The sequence below is a fragment of the Equus quagga genome, chromosome 11, assembly GCF_021613505.1.
Source record: "Equus quagga isolate Etosha38 chromosome 11, UCLA_HA_Equagga_1.0, whole genome shotgun sequence".
In the NCBI taxonomy this organism is placed as follows: domain Eukaryota; kingdom Metazoa; phylum Chordata; class Mammalia; order Perissodactyla; family Equidae; genus Equus; species Equus quagga.
The window spans coordinates 104,164,300-104,186,320 of NC_060277.1; the positions used below are offsets into that span (position 1 = coordinate 104,164,300).

General features: G+C 44.6%; 2 protein-coding genes across 7 annotated transcripts in view; one reads left to right on the top strand and one right to left on the bottom strand.

Moving 5' to 3' along the window:
• The window catches only part of ARSG (arylsulfatase G), a 108,453-nt gene that overhangs the window by 3,309 nt on the left and 83,123 nt on the right, over positions 1–22,021 (top strand). The window lies entirely within an intron of this gene.
• Positions 1,352–19,927, bottom strand: SLC16A6 (solute carrier family 16 member 6). Of its 3 annotated transcripts, XM_046675995.1 has the most exons (7): positions 19,743–19,927; positions 13,135–13,266; positions 12,798–13,036; positions 10,453–10,596; positions 7,784–7,912; positions 4,442–5,257; positions 1,352–3,554 (listed from the first exon to the last, which is right to left on the bottom strand). In XM_046675995.1, the coding sequence occupies exons 3-7, from the start codon at positions 13,027–13,029 to the stop codon at positions 3,304–3,306; spliced, it is 1,572 nt and encodes a 523-aa protein (XP_046531951.1). In that variant the 5' UTR covers positions 13,030–13,036; positions 13,135–13,266; positions 19,743–19,927; the 3' UTR covers positions 1,352–3,303. The 3 variants fall into 3 exon arrangements, with proteins under 3 accessions (XP_046531951.1, XP_046531950.1, XP_046531952.1); XM_046675994.1 differs by lacking the exon at positions 13,135–13,266; XM_046675996.1 differs by lacking the exons at positions 13,135–13,266; positions 19,743–19,927 and adding an exon at positions 19,321–19,591.

Genomic DNA, 22,021 nt, shown 5'->3' on the forward strand with positions numbered 1-22,021 from the left:
TTCTCAGTGCAATGTATATTTACAGTAGACCTTTTAGCAAATAGCATGTCTGAATCATCTTTAAATTGGTCGTTTTAAGTAATGCTCATAACCATTTAAAATTTTAAAGGCAATGGCTTTTAAACTCTAGATTCCTATTAGTGAGCCCCATATCTAGGAGCTTTTTAAAATAAGGGTTCATGATGACTTCTGATTTAGAATATTTGAGGTGTATGGAAATCTAAATGTAATAAATACCTCTAGGTGACTTGAATGGATAGCTGGGCCAGGGCATCCTGACTCAGAATCCATTTTCTATCTTATCCCAGGTATTAAGCTAAAAGAAAGGCAAATAAGTGCACAAAAGCTACCTTACACATTATTGGAGTATAAAATTGCTAACTTTGGTAAGCGGTTTGGAAACATTGTATCAGGTTATGATGCCTTTGTCTTAAAAGAGCACATGAGCTGAACTCATTTTTACAATTGGAATAATTTTATTTTTTGGGAGGGAAACAGCCTACATTTCTACTGAAATATAAAGTCAGCAAGGTTAAGGTGAGTCTCCCTAATCACAGGAAATGAAACTTTATAATTAACATGCTATCAGCTGCCGCTCCTTCCTCTTTGGCACCTGTGATCTAAGGACCACTTTGACCTCAGCGGCCCTTTCCTGTCATCAGGACTGTTAATTTACAGAGCTGTGCCCCTGGGGGTACCTCTGCACCCCATGGTCACAGATGCAAGGAGCAGGGGTCAGAAAATGCAGTCCACAGGCCAAATCCAGTCCGCTGCCTATCTCACTTTACAGCCTGTGAGCTAATAATGGTTTTTACATATTGGTTGGAAAAAAATCAATAATATTTCATGGTGTGTGAAAATGTTATGAAATTCAAATTTCAGTATCCATAGCCTTTTATTGAAACAGCCATCTCATTCATTTACATATTGTCTATGGCTGCTTTTGTGCTATGATGAATGAGTTGAATAGTCATGAGAGAGCCCGCAAAGCCTTAAATATTTTCTACCTGGACCTTCACAGAAAAAGTTTGGCAGCTCCTGGCGTGGAGAGTCTGTGCTGTTTACTTAGAGATTAGAATAGTTCTCAGGAGTATTCTGAATATAGATTGGTAAGTTTAGCTATTACTTTGTGGCCACCATGATGTCATTTCATTCATGTATTTTTCATTTAACAAATAATTCAACAAATTCTTCTTGGAAATGTTTATGTGTCTTCTAGTAAAGTTAAAAGATTTTGCAGAAAAGTTAAAAAAAGTTATTTATTCAAAATGAATCTTCCTTGAGTTTTTATAACTTTAATTGGATCAAACGATGAATGCTGACGGGTCAATAAAAAACTAATTAGTCTCTGTAAATAAAAAAGCCATACATTTATTGCAAATCTAGAAGTACCAGAATGTCACTAATACATAAAAGAACACATCGGCAATCCCGTTTTAATTTTCTTCCAAACATTTAAAACTGCGATTACTGACATACTGAAATTGGCATACATTTTTTTCATGCAGTTAACAGAATGAACATAGAGCAGGTTTCTCAGAAATTAGTTATAAATATTAAATTGTATTGAACATTCATAGTAAAAAATGTAAAGTGCTGAAGTCACAAAAGTCTGCAAAACTGCCACCAGCTCAAAGTCCTTCTCAGGCAGTGACAGAGGTTTGCTACATCCACTTGCGGTAGGTGTGTCTGACAGACACTTTGTCATTTACTCCCCACCCCCCAAAGTTTTACAGATTGTCCTATTTCTATGGCTGATAAAATGCTATACAAATGTAGCAGGTGGGGATGAACTATGCCACTTTCATTTCAGTGCAGAGAAATATTCAAGCTTGTGTGTACCTGTAACCAAACTAGGCTTGTTATATTTTTTCCCCCTGAGTTGTCATAAATTAACAGTAAAGATGAATAAAGATGGAGCAGCAAGCATTGACCATCACCTGTGGCGTGAGACTCAGGACAGATGAGTCAGGAGCCCACCTGTTATCCTCACACTTGCCCTCTTTACAGAAAATGCTAAATGAGAAATACTATACGTGTAGCGTAACTCCAAAAAAAACCAGCAACCACCAGTTACCTGATAACTCTGGCAACTTAGAGCAATCAAGGATGATATAAGATGTAAATTGCAACTTGAAACTCATGACGGTAAAATAAATGTCTCTGCTACCCCAAGTGAAATACAGAAATGCTTCAACAATTAGATGTTTTCTTAAAAAAAAAAATCAGAAATGCTTCAACAATTCAATGAAATATAACTCTGATCAAAGAAGATCCTCAAGTATTCTTAGGTGATAAAACAAATTATTTTAAAAAGCTAAGGCGATTTGCTACTCATTTTTTCCCCTTTAAATAGCATACATTTTGCGTTTAATCAAATTGGACAATCATTACAACTTGGCCTTTTATAAGAGTAACTTTACAAGATAAGAAATATTCTTTGAGGCATTTAAACGATTGCAGAAAGGAGGTAAAAATGCTGCTTATGTCTCAGATTTTATTTCTTTTGAGTATTTTAATCATCCTAGAATAACTTAATAATAAATAGTGGTTTAAATTAAAGACACGACAGTCACATATTTCTGAATAATTAACAGCAACAGGAAACACATTTTTGAGTGCCGTTCTGTATACTCTATATTGAAATACTTCTGGTAAGGACTGGCCAGAAAAAGAAGTGACAATCTTCACATTTATGAAGTTCAAGTTACATATATTGTTAAAATTTCTATTTATTAGTCAAATGTTTGTTCTTCAACTGCGCTTCATTTCCATGGGATATTTGGAAAATTGGGAGGCCATGATTTGTTCATGGAAACCTCAGTATTTTTCAGAGGGTTTTAAACAATTTGTTCATATTTCTGAAAATGAGACATTTTTTAAATGATTTAAGATTTTTGTTTTGAATGGCCAATTTCATTTCAATGACCTGGGCACCATGTTGTTTCATAAGATAGTCATTTATCACATGTGAGAGCGGTTAAAACCACTTTGCCAATTCATGTCATTTTTTAAAATTGGAATGTGAACCAAAGAGTCCTTCTCTGTATCTCCGTGCTGCCACCGAATACAGCCAGATTTATGTTTGGAAGAGTGTTTGGTTGATTTTGTTTTGGCTTAAAAAACAAGCAAAAAGGAAAACTTAAAAGAAAGGAAAAAAGGATGTTGGTAGTGGTGTTCCGTGTACATTCCCTTTAAAATGTAGTTTTGAAAGTGGGTAGAGTCGTCAGCTCCTCTGCCTCCCTGTGTCCCCCCCACCCCCCTCCCCAGCCAACGCGATGGCTGATGTTACACGAAAGTGGGTCATACTGGCTCCATTTTCATGTGAACTTTATGCTCATTTTTCCCAAGGTCCATTTCGAGAAAGTCTTCGGGTATGTCTTGTAAAACCTTCCCATGACGACTCTCTGCCTTTGCTCTCCCTCCTTGATGACGCGGGCACAGTCCCTTTTTACAGGGTCTTACCAGTGCGAGGCACACGGCGGCCAGGAACATCCCAGCTGCGCAGGAGTAGAAGGCTCTGCTGTATATCTTACTCTGGTCCACCAGCAGACCTGGGGAGGGCATTCACATCTGTTAGCACCATGGACACAAACCCTCTCTCCCCCATGCGCCCCTCCAATTCAGAAGCTTCTCAGCATCTCTGCCTGCTTTCTTTTATCTTGTTTATCTAAAGAAAAAAGAGTGTGGAAGGTAGGAATCTTTTCCAGACGGGGGAGGAGAAATAAATCAGATGAACATGCAACGTACTTAGCACCTGAGAAAGGTATGTCGCTAACATGTTCTTCATGGGCTAACCTGTCCTAATAGAGAATTTAAATCAAGGGATGGTTAGCTGCATGCTTCTCTGAAAAGGTAATATTCTTGAGAGAGGAAAGAGCGCTATTGTTTTCACTTGAGTTCACGAACTTGAGGTGTGTTTTCACATGGGGTAAGATTTCTGCTCACCTAACTTCCAGGACCTATTCCAGGTCTGAGATATGAAACGTACCCGTGTCCTTCCTACCGGGAAATTTTCTGTAGTAGTCAGTTAAGGATGTGCAGAGGGCTGCCCTGTGCTCAGTGCCCTAACTCCCTTCCTAAAAAGGGAAGATGACGGACAGAAGTCCCTTAGTTCTGTTGCTCCAAAAGTCAGAGGGTAATGAGGTTAAAAGTCCGTGCGAGTCCTCTAGGATTTACAAGGCAAGTGGTGGGAAAAGCCTAGGATAGGCTGGACCACAGACACAGGTTCTAATCCTGACCTGGCTTATATTCTTTGGGCTTCAATTTCCTCATATTTAAATCAAGAGAGCTGGCTCAGGGAATCTCTAATCCTGCCAGCTCTGTCATTCTATGGAAGTATAAGAATCAGTAGATTTTAAAAATTAGACTCGAACAGGAAGCTAGCACTATCAGTAAGGGGACAGTAGACAAGGGTTTGTCTTTCGTGTGTTTCAATTACCTGCAAGGGGTGGGCCGGCCAGTCCTGCTATGCTCTGAATGAAGACGTACACTCCGGCTGCAGAAGACATCTTCTCGATGCCGACGACGTCATCTTCAGCGAGCAGCGGAATGTGGGTCCCTCCAACCGTTCCAACCATGAAACCAAAAAATATGCTACAGGACATCAGACCCCAGAACCCAGTAGCAAAAGTAAAGGCAAACAGAGACACAGTCAATAAGACGACGCAGATGAGCTCAAGGTAGATTTTACGAATGGGCTCTCTGTTCAGGACAAAACCAGCTCCAATTCTTCCAAAAACTTCAGCAATTGCCATTGTAGATAATAAAAAAGCAGCTCGGTCCTGGTCAATGCCCAGACTAATGCCCAAGGGGATGATGTACAAGGAAGGTGCAAAGAATCCCAGTGTTGCAAAGAGACCAAATAATGCATAACAAATAAAACTTCTCTCCTTCAAGACGGAGAAGTCCAGTAATGGGGTTTTCTTCTCGCTTTGCTTGGAGCCGGTTTTCATCAAGATCTGCTGCATGTCAGCCTTTGGCTCCAGCTCCATGGCAGCGTGACTAGGCACATTTTTAGGTGAGGTAGTTAGCTCTACTCCTGAGTCAATGGAATCTATTGAGGTGCGTGTTTTCTCATTTTCAAGCATATATTGCACTTCTTTCCGATTTTCGTGGGCGGTTATTTTCAGTGAGTCTGGTCCTCTGATAATAATTGGTCTTAGCAGCGCCCCGCAGACGACGATGTTTAACTGTAGTAGGCCCACGAAGAGGAGACTGAATCTCCAGCCAATGTTCTCCTTCAGAGCTGTGATTGCTTAGATAGGCGGGAGCAAAGAAGAAATAAAATTGAAGGTCAGTAATGGACTCAAGACCCAGGAGAAAATATTGAGAAGACATAAGGATTCAGATTTTGTAATGATTTTTGTAAAAATTTACTCAGCAGTGTGAAGGCAGTCAACCTGTACTATCTGTTATTGTAGATTTTGGTGCTCTTACGAATCAAGAAGGAGAAAATGTGCATGACGATTATTATACATAAGCAAAAATATTCAGGGTCAGGTCTCTGAAAGAGCTTTAGAGGGGTCATTTTGCCAGGCAGAGGCACAAGAAGTGAAACAGGTGTGTGACCTACATCAAGGTTTGGCAAACAGCAGGCTACAGGCCAAATCTAATCCACTGCCCGTTTGTGATAACAAAGCTTGACTGAAATGCTGCCATGTTCATTTGTTTACGTGGTCTACGGCTGCTTTTGTAACTGCAGAGTTGAGTAGTTCTGACAGATACTTTCTAGTCCATGAAGCCTAAAATATTTACTATCTGGCTCCTCCTCCCCCTTTTTTTTTTTTTTTTGGTGAGGAAGATTGGCCCTGAGCTAACATCTGTTGCCAATCTTCCTCTTTTGCTTGAAGAAGATTGGCCCTGAGCTAATATCTGTTGCCAATCCTCCTCTTTTTGCTTGAGGAAGATTGTTCCTTAGCTAACATCTGTGCCAATCTTCCTCTATTTTATATGTGGCATGATGCCATAGCATGTCTTGATGAGGTGTGTAGGTCTGCGCCCGGGATCCAAACCTGTGAACCCTGGGCCACCGAAGTGGAGCGTGCAAACTCAACCACTCCACCACTGGGCCAGCCCCACCATCTGGCCTTTTAAAAAGAGAATTTCCAACCTTTGAGCTAGATCATTATATATCCATTCATTCAGTCCTTAGTAGTAATAGATTAAGTAAAACATAAAGTAAGAATCTAAAAGCTTGTATGGGGGCTGGCCTGGTGGTACAGAAGTTAAGTTCGCACGTTCCACTCAGCAGCCCAGAGTGCATGGGTTCGGATCCTGGGTGCACACCTACACACCACTTATCAAGCCATGCTGTGGCAGGTGCCCCACATGTAAAATAGAGGAGGATGGGCATGGACCTTAGCTCAGTGCTAATCTTCCTTAGCAAAAAGAGGAGGATTGGTGGTGGATGTTAGCTCAGGGCTAATCTTCCTCAAAAGAATTTTTTTTAAATAAATAAATAAATAAAACATATAATTCACCCAGAATTAAATGATACAGTTCTGTGGTTTCTATTTTATAGAATGTCCTTAACTACTGGACTCCTCCTCCTTCCTGCCAGCAAGTTGGGTCCTAGGCTGCTGACCAGAGGCAGCTGGAGGGGCAGGCTGGGCACAGAATGTGAGGCTAGGGGTATAGCCAAAGGGAGCATACAGTTCCATAGCGCAATAGGATAACGCAGGCCCCACAAGATCCTAAAGCATCTTCTTAATCGTCCCAGAAAGCATAAAGGATGTTTATTAGCATTTCATTTCTCTGTATTCTCATCTTCAGGAGCTGACAGGTGTGAGAGCAGGTGGTTACCTGGTTGCCCAGAAGACATGCTTAGTGAGATAGCCCTGCATTCCTGGGGGGCCCCACCTACTTCTGCAGCATACCTTTGGCTCATACCTTTTGTTCCCCCCATTCTTATGGAAAACCTAGAATTGCAAAATATTCTAGGTTTGGTATTTCAAGGTGCTTTACGCTGATCTGGCAATAAGTGGGCTAATTTTCTTTACTCCATTTAACATTTCTTAAGTGCCTACCGGGTGCCAGAGATATGCCCAGTGCTGGAGAAAGAAGCTGACTAAGACACAGTCTCTACCCTCAGGGCGTTCACAAGCAATAGGATAACGCAGTTCTCCCCTCAACATCTTATTTTGAAAAATTCCAAACCCATAGAAAAGTGGAAAGAGTGACACTGATGTGCCTACCCGCCCTTCACCTCAATTCGACAATTAACATTTTTCTCTGTCTGCTTATACACACACATACATTCCTTTTTCTAAACTATGTGAAAAGCTTCAGATGTTATGACATGTCACCCCAAAATACTTCTACACGTATCTCCTTTGAACAAGTGCCATCCACTGACACATTCATCAAGAAACGGCAGCGCGGAAATGAATCTGGGTCTCCAAGGTGAACGGTCTACTGCTTGTAGAGTAATTCACATATTAATGGCTCTTTTGACAAAGGAGAGAAATAATAGCATGAACAACGCCAAATCAATAAATTATTTACCCTGGAATGGATGTTTCAAGCCCTCCCATTGAATATGTACCATGTGTCTCCCTATTTTTGTAAACCTGCACTAGTATTAAAGTGTTTGAATTCCTCAAACGGGGGTTAGGGAGGATAGATCCTAAAAATGTGCTGGAGCCAAGAAGGCAAATAACCTTTTTTTATGCATACAGCTGCAGTCACCCAGGAGCCCATGCTGGCACAAGTCAGTGCAGCAAGAACAGCTGAGCGGCTTCCCCTCTTCCACATTCATTTGGGACCATTGTGGTCCACCTACCTGGTGCGAAGCCAAACATGGCAAAACATTCTCCCGTCGAAGCAACGGCCGTGACCACGGAGCGTCTTTTGTCAAAGTACTGGGAAAGGATGGTGACAGTTGGGAGAAAACTAAAGCAGTATCCCAAACCTGTGAAGGAAGGTCAAAAAGAACAGTGAGAACTACATCCTGACTGATGCCCGAAGGATGCATTCAAAGATCTGGGATGTCTGTGTTCATTTTTTAAATCGTAAGTTCTGGAAGCTCAGTAATTCGTTCTGGAAAGAGGTGCAGTAGCAAAGAAAGATGGGTTTCATTAGAAGTCTGGATAAGCTGCAACAGTTGTTTTGGGATGCTAGGAATATAGAAACTTTTTTCGTTTTTTTTTCTCTCTACTTTTCTGCATTAAAAAAAACTTATTTGTCAGAATGGCTATAATTAACAAGACAAGAAATAAATGTTGGAGAGGATGTGGAGAAAAGGGAACCCTCATACACTGCTGGTGGGAATGCAAACTGGTACAGCCACTCTGGAAACCAGTATGGAGATTTCTCAAAAAATTAATAGACATACCATATGACCCAGCTGTCCCACTACTGGGTGTTTATCCAAAGAACATTAGAACATGAAATCAACAATTCAAAGAAATGTATGCACCTCTATGTTCACTGCAGCATTATTCACAATAGCCAAGACATGGAAGCAACCCAAGTACCCACCAATGGATGAATGGATAAAGATGTGCTACCTACACACACAACGGAATACTACTCAGCCATAAAAAAGACAAAATCGTCCCATTTGGAACAACATGGATGGACCCTGAGGGTATTATGTTAAGCAAAATAAGCCAGAGAGAGAAAGACAAACACCGTATGATTTCACTCATATGTGGAAGATAAACAAACATATGGATAAGGAGAATAGTTTGGTGGTTACCAGACAGGGAGGGAGTGGAGGGCAGGAGAAAGGAGTAAAGGAACACATATGTATGGTGACGGATAAAAACTAGACTATTGGTGGGGCCGGCTCCGTGGCTGAGTGGTTAAGTTCATGCACTCTGCTGTGGCGGCCCAGGGTTCGGATCCTGGGCGTGGACATGGCACCGCTCGGCAGGACACGTTGAGGTGGCATCTCACATGCCACAACTAGAAGAATCTACAACTAAGATATACAACTATGTATGGGGGTTTGGGGAATAAAGCAGGAAAAAAAAAAGATTGGCAAGAGTTGTTAGCTCAGGTGCCAATCTTAAAAAAAAAAAAAAAACTAGACTATTGGTGGTAACACGATGCAGTCTATACAGAAACTGATATGTAATAATGTCCACCTGAAATTTATAGTTATAAGCCAATATAACATCAGTAAAATAATTTTTAAAAACCCAAAAAACATGGTATATACATACAATGGAACATTATTTAGCCTTAAAAAGGACGTTAAAATTCTACGACATGCTACAACCTGGATAAAACGTGAAGACCTTAGGCTAAGTGAAATAAGCCAGGCACTAAAGGACAAATACTGTACGACCCCACTTGGTGAGGTCCCTAGTGCAGTCAAATTCATAGACAGACGGTAGAACAGTAGCTGCCAGGGGCAGGAGGAGGGGGAATGGGGAGTTAGTGTTTACCGGGTGCGAAGTTTCAGTTTGGGAGGATATAAAAGTTCTGGAGGTAGGTGGTGGTGATGGTTGTACAACAACGTGAACATACTTAATGCCACGGAACTATACACTTAAAAACGGTTAAAATGGTAAATGTTACGTTATGTATTTTACCGGGCAGTCCTATAAGTATGTAACTTCTTGATCTCCCTTCCCGCTCCACCCTCTTCCCTGCGCTAGTCCTGGGGAGGTGTGACTTACAGACAGTGACCGAAGGGCAGGAGGGGCCCGGAAAGGAGAAGCTGCCCATATCCGGTGCTCCGCCACCCCAGGGTAGAGAGCCGAGGTCCCAGCTGGGAGGGGTAAGGGCTAGACTTCCGGACAGTCTTGTCTTTCAAGAAAGATGGCCGTGTTAATAAAAAAATAAAATTTGAAAAAAGGTGGAGCTGATTCTAAATAATTTGCTCTTCTCTCAGCTACATACAGATCCTTTGTAAATCCTTACCAAGAACGAGCGACATAAAAAAAATGTATATAATTCACAACGGACAGAACTGGTACTGAATATAGTTTTTATATAAGACTTTAATTTGAAAATAAATGAGTTTTGATATGTGCTGAAATATATGAAAAATTTAAAAGTGTGCAAAGCTTAACTAAATATATATAATATAAATATATATAATCTGTGAGTAGGGTACGGACTCCTTTTAAGGGGCAAAAGTTTTTTCAGACCCCCAAGAATAAATGCAGTACCCTGCAACGCCCCCTACAGCTTAGGGTCCTCAGACCCCGAGTGGAGAAATACCGGCTAAAGCAATTCAGAGCTCACGTTGTGAAAATGATATCTTTTGGCGGCAAACGATTGCAAAAGAAAAGTTACCTTTCTCATTGGTAAATATTAAAAAAAAAAAAAATCAAACAAAAGCTCTTGAGAGCAGGTTCCCATATCCCTTGGAGTCCATTCAGCCCACTTCAAAACCGCTGATCTGGGACCCCACTGATTTTAAAGAAAGAAGAGAAAGAGAGAAAGAAAGACACGTTGGGTCGGAGCCCCTCCTTCCTTGTTCTGCAGCACACTTACCAGAGATGAGGCCCAGCGCAATGTACATGTGGTAGACCTGCTGAGCAAAGGAGGCCGCCACCATTCCCGTGCTCACAAGCAGCCCTCCCGCCATCACCACCAGGCGGTGTCCGAAACGGGCGCTCAGGACGGTGGAGAGGGGAGCTGCGGTAAAGAATATACAGTGATATTTTAATTCTCAGAGGCGGAAGCGTCAGCTTTGATAAGATTCCTTCTTCTAAGTCCTGAACATAGAGAGACGATGTAAAATACAGAATACACTGTATGCCATGGTTACTCAAGTCAGCTCGAGAGTTATTTTAGTTTTTGTTCAAATTGGACAATATATCCTTTGGGCTCCTTAAAGAGACAGCCAGAGTAACAGTATAAAACTTCTATCTATATTTTTAGATGAAGGATTTTGAGTCACCATGAGCACCTAGAAAATTAGGTAAGCATTTAATTTATGTTAATTCTGTAATAAAAATGGGTTTTCCTATGATTGCTGGAATCTTTTTTTCCCCCCTCTATACACACTGCTTTATAGTCTTTTTTAAAAAGTTCTAATTAGGGTCAAATTCTAGCTCAGTTTCATTTGACTTTTCTGAAAATGATCTGAAAGTACCGTGACTTCTCAGTTGTGTACACCAGAAGGATGCCTATGGGATAGACAATTCAAAGTGGCTGACGAATTAGAATTTGTGTGGCATCTATGCTTTATAACCCTTAAGACATTTAACTCTTGCAAATTAGTTTCCTAGGTATATGTTACTTAGGCTAACATTGATACTGAGATAAGGGAACCACTGAGAGCGGATGCAGGAGGAGCAACAAGAACATGCTGGATAGAAGGGGTTGAAGAAAAAAGGCCTAACTTTTGTTGCGGTTAGTCCACACATATCTATTATGTTAGCTGAATGTAAACTAATACAGTCACACATTGCTTAAGGATGGGGATATGTTCTGAGAAATGTGTGGTTAGGCGATGTCGTCATTGTGTGAACATCAGAGTGTGCACTTAAACAAACTTAGAGAGTATAGCCCACTACACACCTAGGCTATATGGTATAATCTTATGGGACCACCGTCTTAAATGTGGTCTGTCACTGGCCGAAATGTCGTTATGTGGCACGTGACCATATTGAATATAGCTCATAATGAAACCACTATCATCGTTTTCAGGGAGCACGTTGGCTCAAAGCATTAATTTCTAGAATAACAGCATTTAGAAGGATTATCTTCTGGTATAATAGTATTAACTGGAAATTTTTTGTCGACTGTATTATCTTTGGTTATAAAAGAGCTAAAAGGTAAGCTTCGGGATTTTCTTTTTATTTAGATTACCAAATGTAAAATTTTGGTTCTAATTCATTTAAATGATCTTTCTGAGAAAGTAAACATCCCACAATTAAAAAATTAAGTGTCCATTAAACTGGAACTAGGAGTTCTCCCATGAAACTTGTAGGAGACAGTATTCAGCCTAATAAGAGAAATTCCTACTTTACTCAATAGGAAAGAACCCTGGACTGCCTCTGTAAGACATTATATGGCTGAAAACTAACTACATGTAAAGAAGGGCTTAGAAGACCTCAGAGAGAGTTCCATGACAGTATATTAGGGTAAAGTTAGGGAAGTTTAAGGTCAGCCTGGTTAACTTTCTGAGGTGGGCTCAAAAGACTTGTTCTTCCAGAAAACCCTTGGTGTGACCCTAACAGACAGATGAACCATCCTGAGACCTCATAGGCATGTCAAATTAGGACTAGGGGACCAAGTGAAAATCAGTATGTTAAAAATTCTACTAAAACCCCATTTTATTTGATGCTGTTGGATTTGGGAGTACTGCACACTGACAACCAGTGAAATCCTCCAGGAAGCCAGTGTTTAGGACTCTGAGTGTCCCCTCTGGACAATATTTGTAATTTTACGCTCTACCTTTTACACACCCCATCTTTCTTCTTCATGGAGCCACATTTCATGTTTCCAACCGGTTCCCTCAGCATGTTTTTATGAGACCAGGCCTAGTACGGCAAGTACTTTTGATGTTGCTTCTTTAGAAAAGGACTACATTCCCATAGAACTGGGGTTTACTGCTGTCCTCAAAGTAATCTACAGGATCCTAAGAGTGTCTAATGCTCTTAATTTACATACTCATGTGTTAAATTGAAGGCAGTCAAGGTTGGCAAATAGGCCTTTTCCTTCAGCGCTTCCTGTCTCTTGCCATCCCCAACCTCCTGGCAAACGATATTATTTAATTTAGGCCAGAAAGGGCCAACAGGCCATATAAGGAAATACATCACACACATGTAGTTAGGCAAATTAAAAGACACATTTGCTCATAGAGTGTTTAAGCTGAAAGATGGACTAACCTGTAAACGTTAAGACAAACACACATATTGATACTATCCATGAGATCCTGCTGTTAGATTCATCAAAACTGTTCATGAGGTCATTAAAGAAGACCCCAAATGACTTGATGATTCCATAAGTGAAGACTTCCACGAAGAAAAAAGAAACAGCCACTACCCAGCCCCATCCTCCATCAGGCACTTGAGTATAAACATTGGCTCTGGAACAAAGCTGTGATTCCCTTTGGGTCATTCTTAATCTGAAATAAAAAGTTAAAAAAGAATTCAGACCAGCAATAGCATGAAGGTTGATGATTCTAATACTCTTTAGCAAACAGAACAGATAAGAACTACTTACCACATCTCTTAGGTTGATGAATATTTAAATCATGTGCAGTTAGTAGAAAATCTTTGGAAAATAATGTATATATAAAAAAATCTTTGTGTTGTATATGGAGCCCCCAAAGAATCTGGAAGTAAACCTTCCCAGCTGTGACAATTAAATGGGAAAAACAGACAAACATAAGGAATCAGAACAGAATATGTAGAGGCAATTTGAAGGCCACAGAATGGCCATCAGACCAAGTACTGATGCTGCCCTTGAACTTGAAGACAAGGTAGGTAAAGGAAGATCGAACTGACCGTAAGGAATGTTGATCAGAAATGAAGCCTAGAAAAAAGGAGGCAAAGAGGCAAACGTTGACAGTACATCTAGCACCTTCCACGAGATAAGTGCTTATGACTCCCTCTGCCCGAGGCCCCTGACTATTCATGTCATTCAGGTACCTCTCCTTGATCGCACTTCCCACTCAACAGCATTCTGATTATGATCTAGTGTCCCATGTGAATGGGCCTAGGTGGACAGAATGTGACTATAAATCAAAATGTGGGGCTTGTCTTCTGGGAGTTTGTTTAGCATGAGTAAGTTCCTCAAAGTTGATCACCACTGGGTGTTATCAGCAATTGAATTTCTGTGCACACAACAAGTACTCTAGAATACAGCGTTCAAATAAGGCACTACCGACTTGTGGGGGCTGGGCAGCCAGTGAATGTAACCAAGTTACCCCGACCTCACTATGCTTTTTTGTTCAAACTGCAGCAAACATTGGAACAAGCAGACCTGTGCAGTGTCGCCATTAATGAAGAGGAAACACTATATTTAATGCCTGGAGGGAGGGGAGTTTAACCTAAGTCTTCAGCGTTGGGCTCCCGCACGTCAACACTGTCATTTTCAAAGCCTCTGCAATTACATACACATTGAAACAGTGATGTGTATGTGTTTTTAGCCCAACTAAAAATTAGTATCTATAATATTAAATGAGCCCATGGTCTCAGAGCTCTTAATGGCAACTCACCTTGAGTTTAAGAATTCCCTACAATCATACAGTTGCATACGGGTGAATTTTCAGGATGTGTGTGTATCCTTTTTCCAGCCATAAGTTGTCATGTTCAAGGACTAAGGCAGGTTTTATTGATAATGGAGGGGAATTGAAAAATAACAGGACACAACCTCATCTATCCAGTAGACTTGCCAGTTTCTGGTATTAGGATCTAATATTTTGAATTTACTCTAAAAATCTTAAAAAGCAGCAAATCTGACCTAAATTAATATTGTTCATCCTGTTGATAGCACCATTCCCACAATACCCTAGTATTTTGAAAGGACTATATACTCACTTTTTACCCTATTACTGTTAAATATATGGTTGAGTAAAATAGGGCATAAGATGCTGTAAGAAGCTTATGCTCTCTGCAGCAAAGGCCTCTGTGGGTCTGTGTCATTCCTGAGAGGCAAAGGGAAAAGGTGGGAAGGACAGTTACATAGCTCAAGATGTGGGCTGAGCAGCTAGAGAGCAGGGTGTCCTTGGTGTTCCCCACCATGGAAAGCAATTGATTGAAGATGGGAGCCCGGAGCCCTCCAGCAAATGAGGTTTTCACAACACCCCTCCTTCATTGGACTTTCAAAATTCGCTCCCCAGATGAGCAACAACAGTAAGCTTAAGATTTAGAAGACCAAAAAAACACAAAAACCTTCCCGATGTTGGCTTTAGAATCGTGTTTCTACCTAGGGAGGGGGTGTAGGAAGGAGGGAGGGGAAGTGGAGGTGGTGAGCCCACAGCTCAGGTCCTTGGCCTTCACCTCTTCCATTTCGTCCCCCTCCCAGGCCATTAGTTGGCATTGTTCCTTAGGAAGCCCACAACTCCTTTAGTAGCCTCTTAACTGGCTCCAGGGGTCCAGTAGGATAATCTTGTTGAAATGCTGCATTGTCAGGACATTTTTCTCTTTCCTCTTTCTGAAGGATAAAGTCCACTGATTAGCCTGACTTTCAGTGTCCTTCATAAGTGGACCCCAACTTATCTTTGTAGCCTTATTCCTTCCTGTTCTAAGACCTGAGTCACCTGCCGTGGCCAAAATGGACTCCTCTTTGGCCTCCAGTCTCTAACCACCTTGCCTGTGGCCGTGCCCTTTCTCCCGGCTGGATGGCTCCCCACCCTCTACCCACAGCTGGCACCTGTAAGGCCTCGGTCCATCAAATCCTCCTTCCTCCATAATGCCTCCTCCACTGACTCCACCAAAGGGCCTCTCTTCATGTGACAGGTGCCATTTAATAAGGGGGTATTGTTTACTTTTATGCATTTATTATATTTGCTCAATTAAATTATAAGCTCATGGAAAACAAAATCTGAGGCCTGTATCCCCGCCTCACCCCACCCCCCAGTACCTTGCACACAGCTTTTATTTATGTTTTCAACAATGTGCCTACTAGGAGCCAGGCCCTATGCTAGGTACTGGGATGATACTACAGCAAAAAGACAGAGATGGTTTCTGCCTCAATGGACTTAAATCTTTGTTAATGAGAAGGAACCTTAAGACTGAAATGCATCCTATTTTAAAACCATTCAGCCACATCCCTCCAGGATTTGGCACATTTCTGACAAGCATTCAGGACCAAGTGGCTACTAAGTCCGAGGCCATGTTGGCAATGGTTCTAACCCAGAAGGGTGCCCCTAAGGTCTTAGAGTCTTAATAGAGGGCTCAGGACCCATCTGAATGAAAACATATTGGGATAAAATTGATAAAGCCCCAAAGAGACAATCTGAGTCTTTCTCTAGCCTACAATCACTGCAGGGTCAAGAGACAGCATCTTTAGCTGGACTGCGTTGAGATGAGCGGGACTAGACTGCTGCTCTTGTATGAAGATGGAATGACCTCCCCGTGCTCAGAAGGCTCTGGGTCAGGCCAGCCTTTCTGTTCTGGTGATGGGCACCCATCTGACTCTCTCTTTGCCCGTTAGGATCAGTGGTGTGGATGTGCAGAATGAGCAGCATTAGCATCAACCGGCACCCCCGGAGTGGAGTCAGAATCACAGAATGTTAAAGCTGAAAGGGGATCTGGAGCTCACTCCGTCCATCTCACTGTAAAATGCTACTCATTTTCCAAAACGGCGAAACTGAGCCCCAGAGAGGTAAAGGGACGTGACCAAAACGGTCCAGAATCAAACCTCCTGCCTCCCAGGGCCCTGCTGTATCAGCCTACAGGACAGCATCTAAAAGGCCAGGGAGGGGAGTGTTTTATATATAGTGAGGAGACGGTTTCCTTCAAGGATAAAAACACTCTTGACCTCCATATGTAAAGAGGTCTGTGAGCTGTTTCCCCATTTAACTGTGTGACCTTGAGGAAGTCACTGCACCTCTCTGGGCCTGAGCTCCTCATTAGTCAAATGAGGAGGTTGGACTCGAGAATCTTGAAGGCTCCATCCAACTTTAACAGCTGACACTTTCGTATTTAGCACTGAGTCCTATTAATCATGATCCCTCAGGCCAAACCTGGCCGCCCAAGGAAACCTGGGAGCTCCGAGGAAAGTGCAAAAGCTGGATGGTTCTCGCAAAGACAGCTGGTTAGAAGATGGCAGATTTTTGGTTGCTCTACTTTATTTTCTGAGCCACCTCTGGGTGTTCAAATCTTTTGTTTGTTTTTTTTAAACTTTGCCTTACATCTGTGCCGCTCTCTGGAAGCTAAGATCCAAATATAACTTTCACCTGCCTTCTCAGGTTTTTGGAGGCCAGAAGCTTTCTTATTATGATTACTGGGAACATCATACAGGAAAGATGACACCTCAGAAGCCACTCCGACTCCAAAGTTTATGCCTTTCTCATCCTGACGCATCTTCTGTCCTATTCTATTTAGCTTTGAAGATAAGACCACAATATAGAATAAGAATAGAATAACCTGGTTTCTAAACCCTCCCGATGATAACTTCTGCGTTTTGCATTAAGATCCTACAGGGCAGGCCCCTCCGGGGCAGTCAGCCGCTCTTCTCAGACCCAGTGCCTGGCAGCGTTTTGGCACACAGTATGTGCTCAATAAAAGTTTACTAAACCAAGTATGAGGCCCGGGCTGCTCCTGAAGCACCACACTGCTCTATCTGTACAAAACCCAGCCATCAACTGAGGAAGTCCCCAGATGCAGAAGAAATGCTTTCCTGGACCCTGTCCTTTCCTTTCTTCCATTCACTCAGCAGGCCGCCTGGCTTAACAAACTCTCAGCCTCCACAGACAAAGCAGGAAACTAAGGCCTGAATTCTGAACTGTTACTTAGAAGCCTCTATGAATCCCAGAATGCCTGCTTTGGTTTTATGGCATTTATCTGATGGGAAGATATGTTCGTTTACTGTGTGGGATCTAACTGGTGAGGCAAGTTGAGCGACCCTTTGGCCTTGGGCAAAGCACTCTGCTCCTTGATTGTGTCACCAACAGGCAAACAGGGCATTGAACTAGACTCAGATGATCTCAGATCTCTTCCTGCCCTGTGACTCTCTGATTCCGTGACAGCCTTTGCCTCTGCCTTGCTCTGGGTTACCCTGTGAGCTTTCTCCATGCTGGTGGAGTCCTTTGACACTAGGCTTGTGGGTTTGTCTCCTTGAGGCCCTCGGGCATTACCTGTTGAATTTCTGTTTACCATTAACTGGCTGTACAATCTTGGGGAAATCACTTAATCCCTAAATTTCATCATCTGTAAAAGCAAGGGTTAAACACTGTGGCCTTGAGGGTCTCTTCCAACTGTAAAATTCTATGATTCTGAACGGGGGTCCCTGGCGGTCATCTTGCCTTCACCCTCAGGTTCTTCCAAAGGAAGTATAATGACAAAGTATGCTGGGGAGTTTGGAGTATTCCCTGTGAGCATCTGGTTGTTTTAACCTTAAATAAATGAGTAATCTGCCCAGGCTTGGAAATCTGCTATACCTGGGAATTTCACTGTGATTTGATTTGTGGAGAAAAGCTTTGCCTCAGGGGCATGAAGAATGCAAATTTGGATTATTATAGACCATCGAGGTGTTACTCCAGGGTCAGTTCAGAGCAAATTCAAAATGCAGGCTTTGGATGGAAACGGTGATGGCTGCCGATGTGAGCAAAGCCTTGGAAAACGCACTGCCAATGTCCATTCTTCTTAAAGGCATAGCCTGGAGAATAGCTTTCCACAAGTTGTTTCCGGGCCCCCGTTGTCAAAACCAGTCTGTATTTAGGTGAAGTTCATTTGAATTCTCTATTTAAAAAAAAAAATCCCAAACCTAACTTGGAGGGCTGCTTCAGCAGCTTTGAATCATTGAGTACAACCGATTCCCCCATTTTCCAAGATCATGACGTCAAAACCTGAGCCCCTAATTTGTGTCCTCCTTGGGAGTTCCACTGAGGAAAGTCCTCTTTTGGAAACCACAGGAGGAAAACTCAGGGTTAGTGGTACTCATTAAGAGAGAAGGAGCTTTCCACTTGGCTGCATTGTTTATTTACATAGTGTAACTCTCTATCTTGGCCACCCTTCCCTTAATTATGAGAAGAGGTATTCCCATATCCACCAGGCAGGATGTATTCTTGACCCCAAAAATGCCACGTAATGATGCTTGGGGCCTGAGGAGGTGCACCATTTAGAGATTTCAGCATAAGCACTTGGTATTTTTTTGCAAACAAGACACTCATCTTACTATGATTTGCAAAACACTAAGATTACTGAGAAATCTCATTCCCGGGGTAGAAACCATCTCCTTCGAGAAAGAGCTGGCATGGAGTGTCTAACTGTGCAAACAAAACCAGCTTCCAGGTTGACAAATTGTAACTGCTCTTCCCCGGTTGGCTCCGAGGAGCTTTCTCTAAGACTGACGCCCCCCCGTGTTTGGTGACATTTTACGTGCCACCTAAAACTTCTATCACCTGTCTGCTGGCGGACGCTGGGGGTTTAGTTTTTTTAAAAAAGGAAAAAATCCAGAAGGAAATAACCCATTTCTTCTGCAAAATCATCCTCCCTCGCTACAGAACTGCTCGGCTACACGGGCGCTTTCCTGCGGTTGACGGCTCCTGGGAAGTTGAGCGGGATCAGCCGTCCGCAGCTGACAGCTCTGACGGTCAAGGTGCAGGACCTGCGCTCTGCAGGGAAACCCCTGCCTCCCCCACGGTGGCCGCCCCGGGGGTGTGCGTGGGCTGGGGGACACAGGGATCCCCGCTGTCCCTCCGTGGCCGCCCTGATGCGCGCGCGAGCCTGGGGAAGGTACCTCTGACATTTCGCTCTCGTGACGCGCAGGCAACTTCATGCGGAAAATCCACGCAGGGGCCGAGCGCGGCGCCCCCGACTCGCCCGACGGCCTGGAGCCCCTAACCCGGGGCGGGGACACTCAAGGGCCAAGTCTGCCTTTAGGTATTTTCCGGACCCCAACTCTAAGAGGGCCACGGACATTCAACTCTCAGCTGTCCACACCGGCGAGAGCGCGTCATCCCAGTGGCCCTTGAGCATTCCCAACTGTCAGAAAAAATATTTTGCGGAATAACCTTTCCAAAATGTTAAGATGTTTAGTGGTCTCCTCCGACTCCCCAACCTCCCCGCCAAAAAAAAAGCTCCCCACACAGATTAAAAAAAGAAAAAGCCCACCCCCCACAATCAAACTTTTAAACATGTAAAATAATAAAACCAACTCACCAAGTTAGAAGGGAAGAGAATAAACCCCAAAAGGCTCCCAATAAGGCGGAGGCTTGGCCTCCCCCTCCTTATAAGCCGCTCGGTAACATGAGAAAGGTTTAACCCCTTAGGGCGCGGGCCCTAGCCTATCCCAAGTTGGCTCCGGCGGGTGAGCACCGGGCGCCCGGCCCCGGCGCCGGCCCCCCACCCACTCCCGCTCCTCGGACACCCCAGCCACTCCCTCCCCCCGCCCCCCACCCCGGCCGCCTGCGCCCGGGCCGTGCGTGCGGCTGCCCGCGCCCCGGCCCCGCGTCGCTGCCTATCTCTTATCCTATACCGGCTGCAGCCGGTCTCCGCCGGCCTCGGGGGCGCGCCGCCGCCGACCATGTGCTGCGAGCGCTGAGCGCCGCCAAGGAAGGGGCCGGCCTGGCGCGCGCGCGCCGGCCCACGTGGACCGGGGCCGCGCCCGGCGCGCGCCCGCTCAGGTCCCGGGCTGGGGGTCACGGAAGGTAACGGCGTCGCAGTCCGGCTCGGAGCCGCCCCCGCTCACGCCGCCGGGGTCCTTGGCACGCCACCCCCGTCTCCCCGACCCAGGCGCGGCTCTGCACCCCTGGCGCGACCAGACCCCGGCGCTCTGCCGCACTGCCAGTGGGAGCGCGGGCGTGTTCGGGGGCGCCTGCACCCTCTCTGCGAGGACCCCTAGCCGGGCGCGCGCGCGCGGGTCCCCAGGTCGCTTCCCTTCCCTCAGCTCCCCGACGCGCCCACCGCCAAGTCTCGCCCGCGCCCTGAGGATTTGGGGATTTGCCTTGGGGGGCGCGCTGGGGCTGTTCCCCGGCGGCGCTCCCCGCGAGCAGAACAGGTTCCTTCCAGTTTGGGTGTGAGCTGCGCGCGCGGCGCCGCGGACCCCAGTTCCTCCTCCAGCGCTCACTTCCCCCAATTTCGTCAACTCGTGCTCCCCCCAAGTTCCCCTTTGGCGGGGGAGGGACTGCCGAAATGGGCCCGAGGGAGCTAGCGGCCCGGCTGCTATGGGTGCCCTGCTTTTCACTCTTTGCTGTAAGAGCAGCAGCAGCAACACAAACAGCATCCGCGTTGAAGGGATGTGAGCCGCCAGGCTGAGTCAGCATCCCCGGCCCCGGGCGCGCGCGCATCCTCCCTGCCGGGCGGAAGGCGACGTGCGCACAGGTGCATGGCTGCCTAGCCCGCGGGGAGCTCCCGGTAGGGGAGGGACCCTGATGTTCAGGCAATACGTGCCCCTCATCCCTAAGTCCTCGACCCCAGGGTCACTGTTGACTCAGCACAGGATTCACGAGAAACCTCGGTTAAGAGCTCATCCTGGGGACAAAGCAGTGTGCCGGATCCCAGGCATTTTGGAGCCCACGGGGGCGCAGGCTTGGCTTCCTGGTCTCCACCTCACATCCCCGGGGCCAATTTGGGACCTGCTCGAAAGCAAAGGCCTTATTCTCCAAATTCCTCTCCCAGCTTTGGCACCGGCTGCTCCCTGCAATTGGGGTTTGGAGAATGTGGTTCTAACGTGAGAAACTCAAGAGAGCCTAGTTTGGGAGTGTGTGCACGGAGGGTCGCCACCGGGAGGAACCGGCGATCTGAATTTTAATAAAAATCCCTCCTTGCTCGCTGCCTGATTTCTCTCATGATTTTGGGATAGGGTCCGCTGAGTTAAATGCCGCCCTGTGCTGTTAACAAGCTCCAGCGTGGGTTAGGTGGGAGCAGGTGTGTTGGGGTACACCGCCGTTACGGCCAGTACAGTACAGCCAGGGGCCACTGAGTAGCTTTGCAACCTTGTCGGAGTCACATCTTCTTAGAGCGTCAGTTCCCCAAACTGTAAAATGGGGACAATGGTGGCATTCCCAGAACTGAAAGATTTAATTTAGATGCCTGTAAACTTCAGATCAAAGTGACTGGCGTATGGTAAGCCCTCAGGACCCATTAGGTCTTATTGTTATTATTATTTATGGCTTACCAAGTCCCACTGCTGACTCCAGCACACCTTGCAAGCGATCCTTTCTGGAGTTGTTCTTCGAAGATTCCGCAGGTAATGATCTTTAGAAACTGATTTTAATACTACAATAAAAGCAGTGCTAAAACAGGACTGACTGTAAGTTAATCTCTGTTATTGAGGATCTTACAGTGCATTAGGACCTGTCACTGCACTCAGCATGGAAATGTCATACTTAATTCGACGCAGCATTTACTGTGTTGAGTCTTGCTTGAGAACCTAGGGGTGCAGCCCACCATTTATAACTGTCATTTATGACTCTAAGCAAGTCATGAAAGATCTTAGT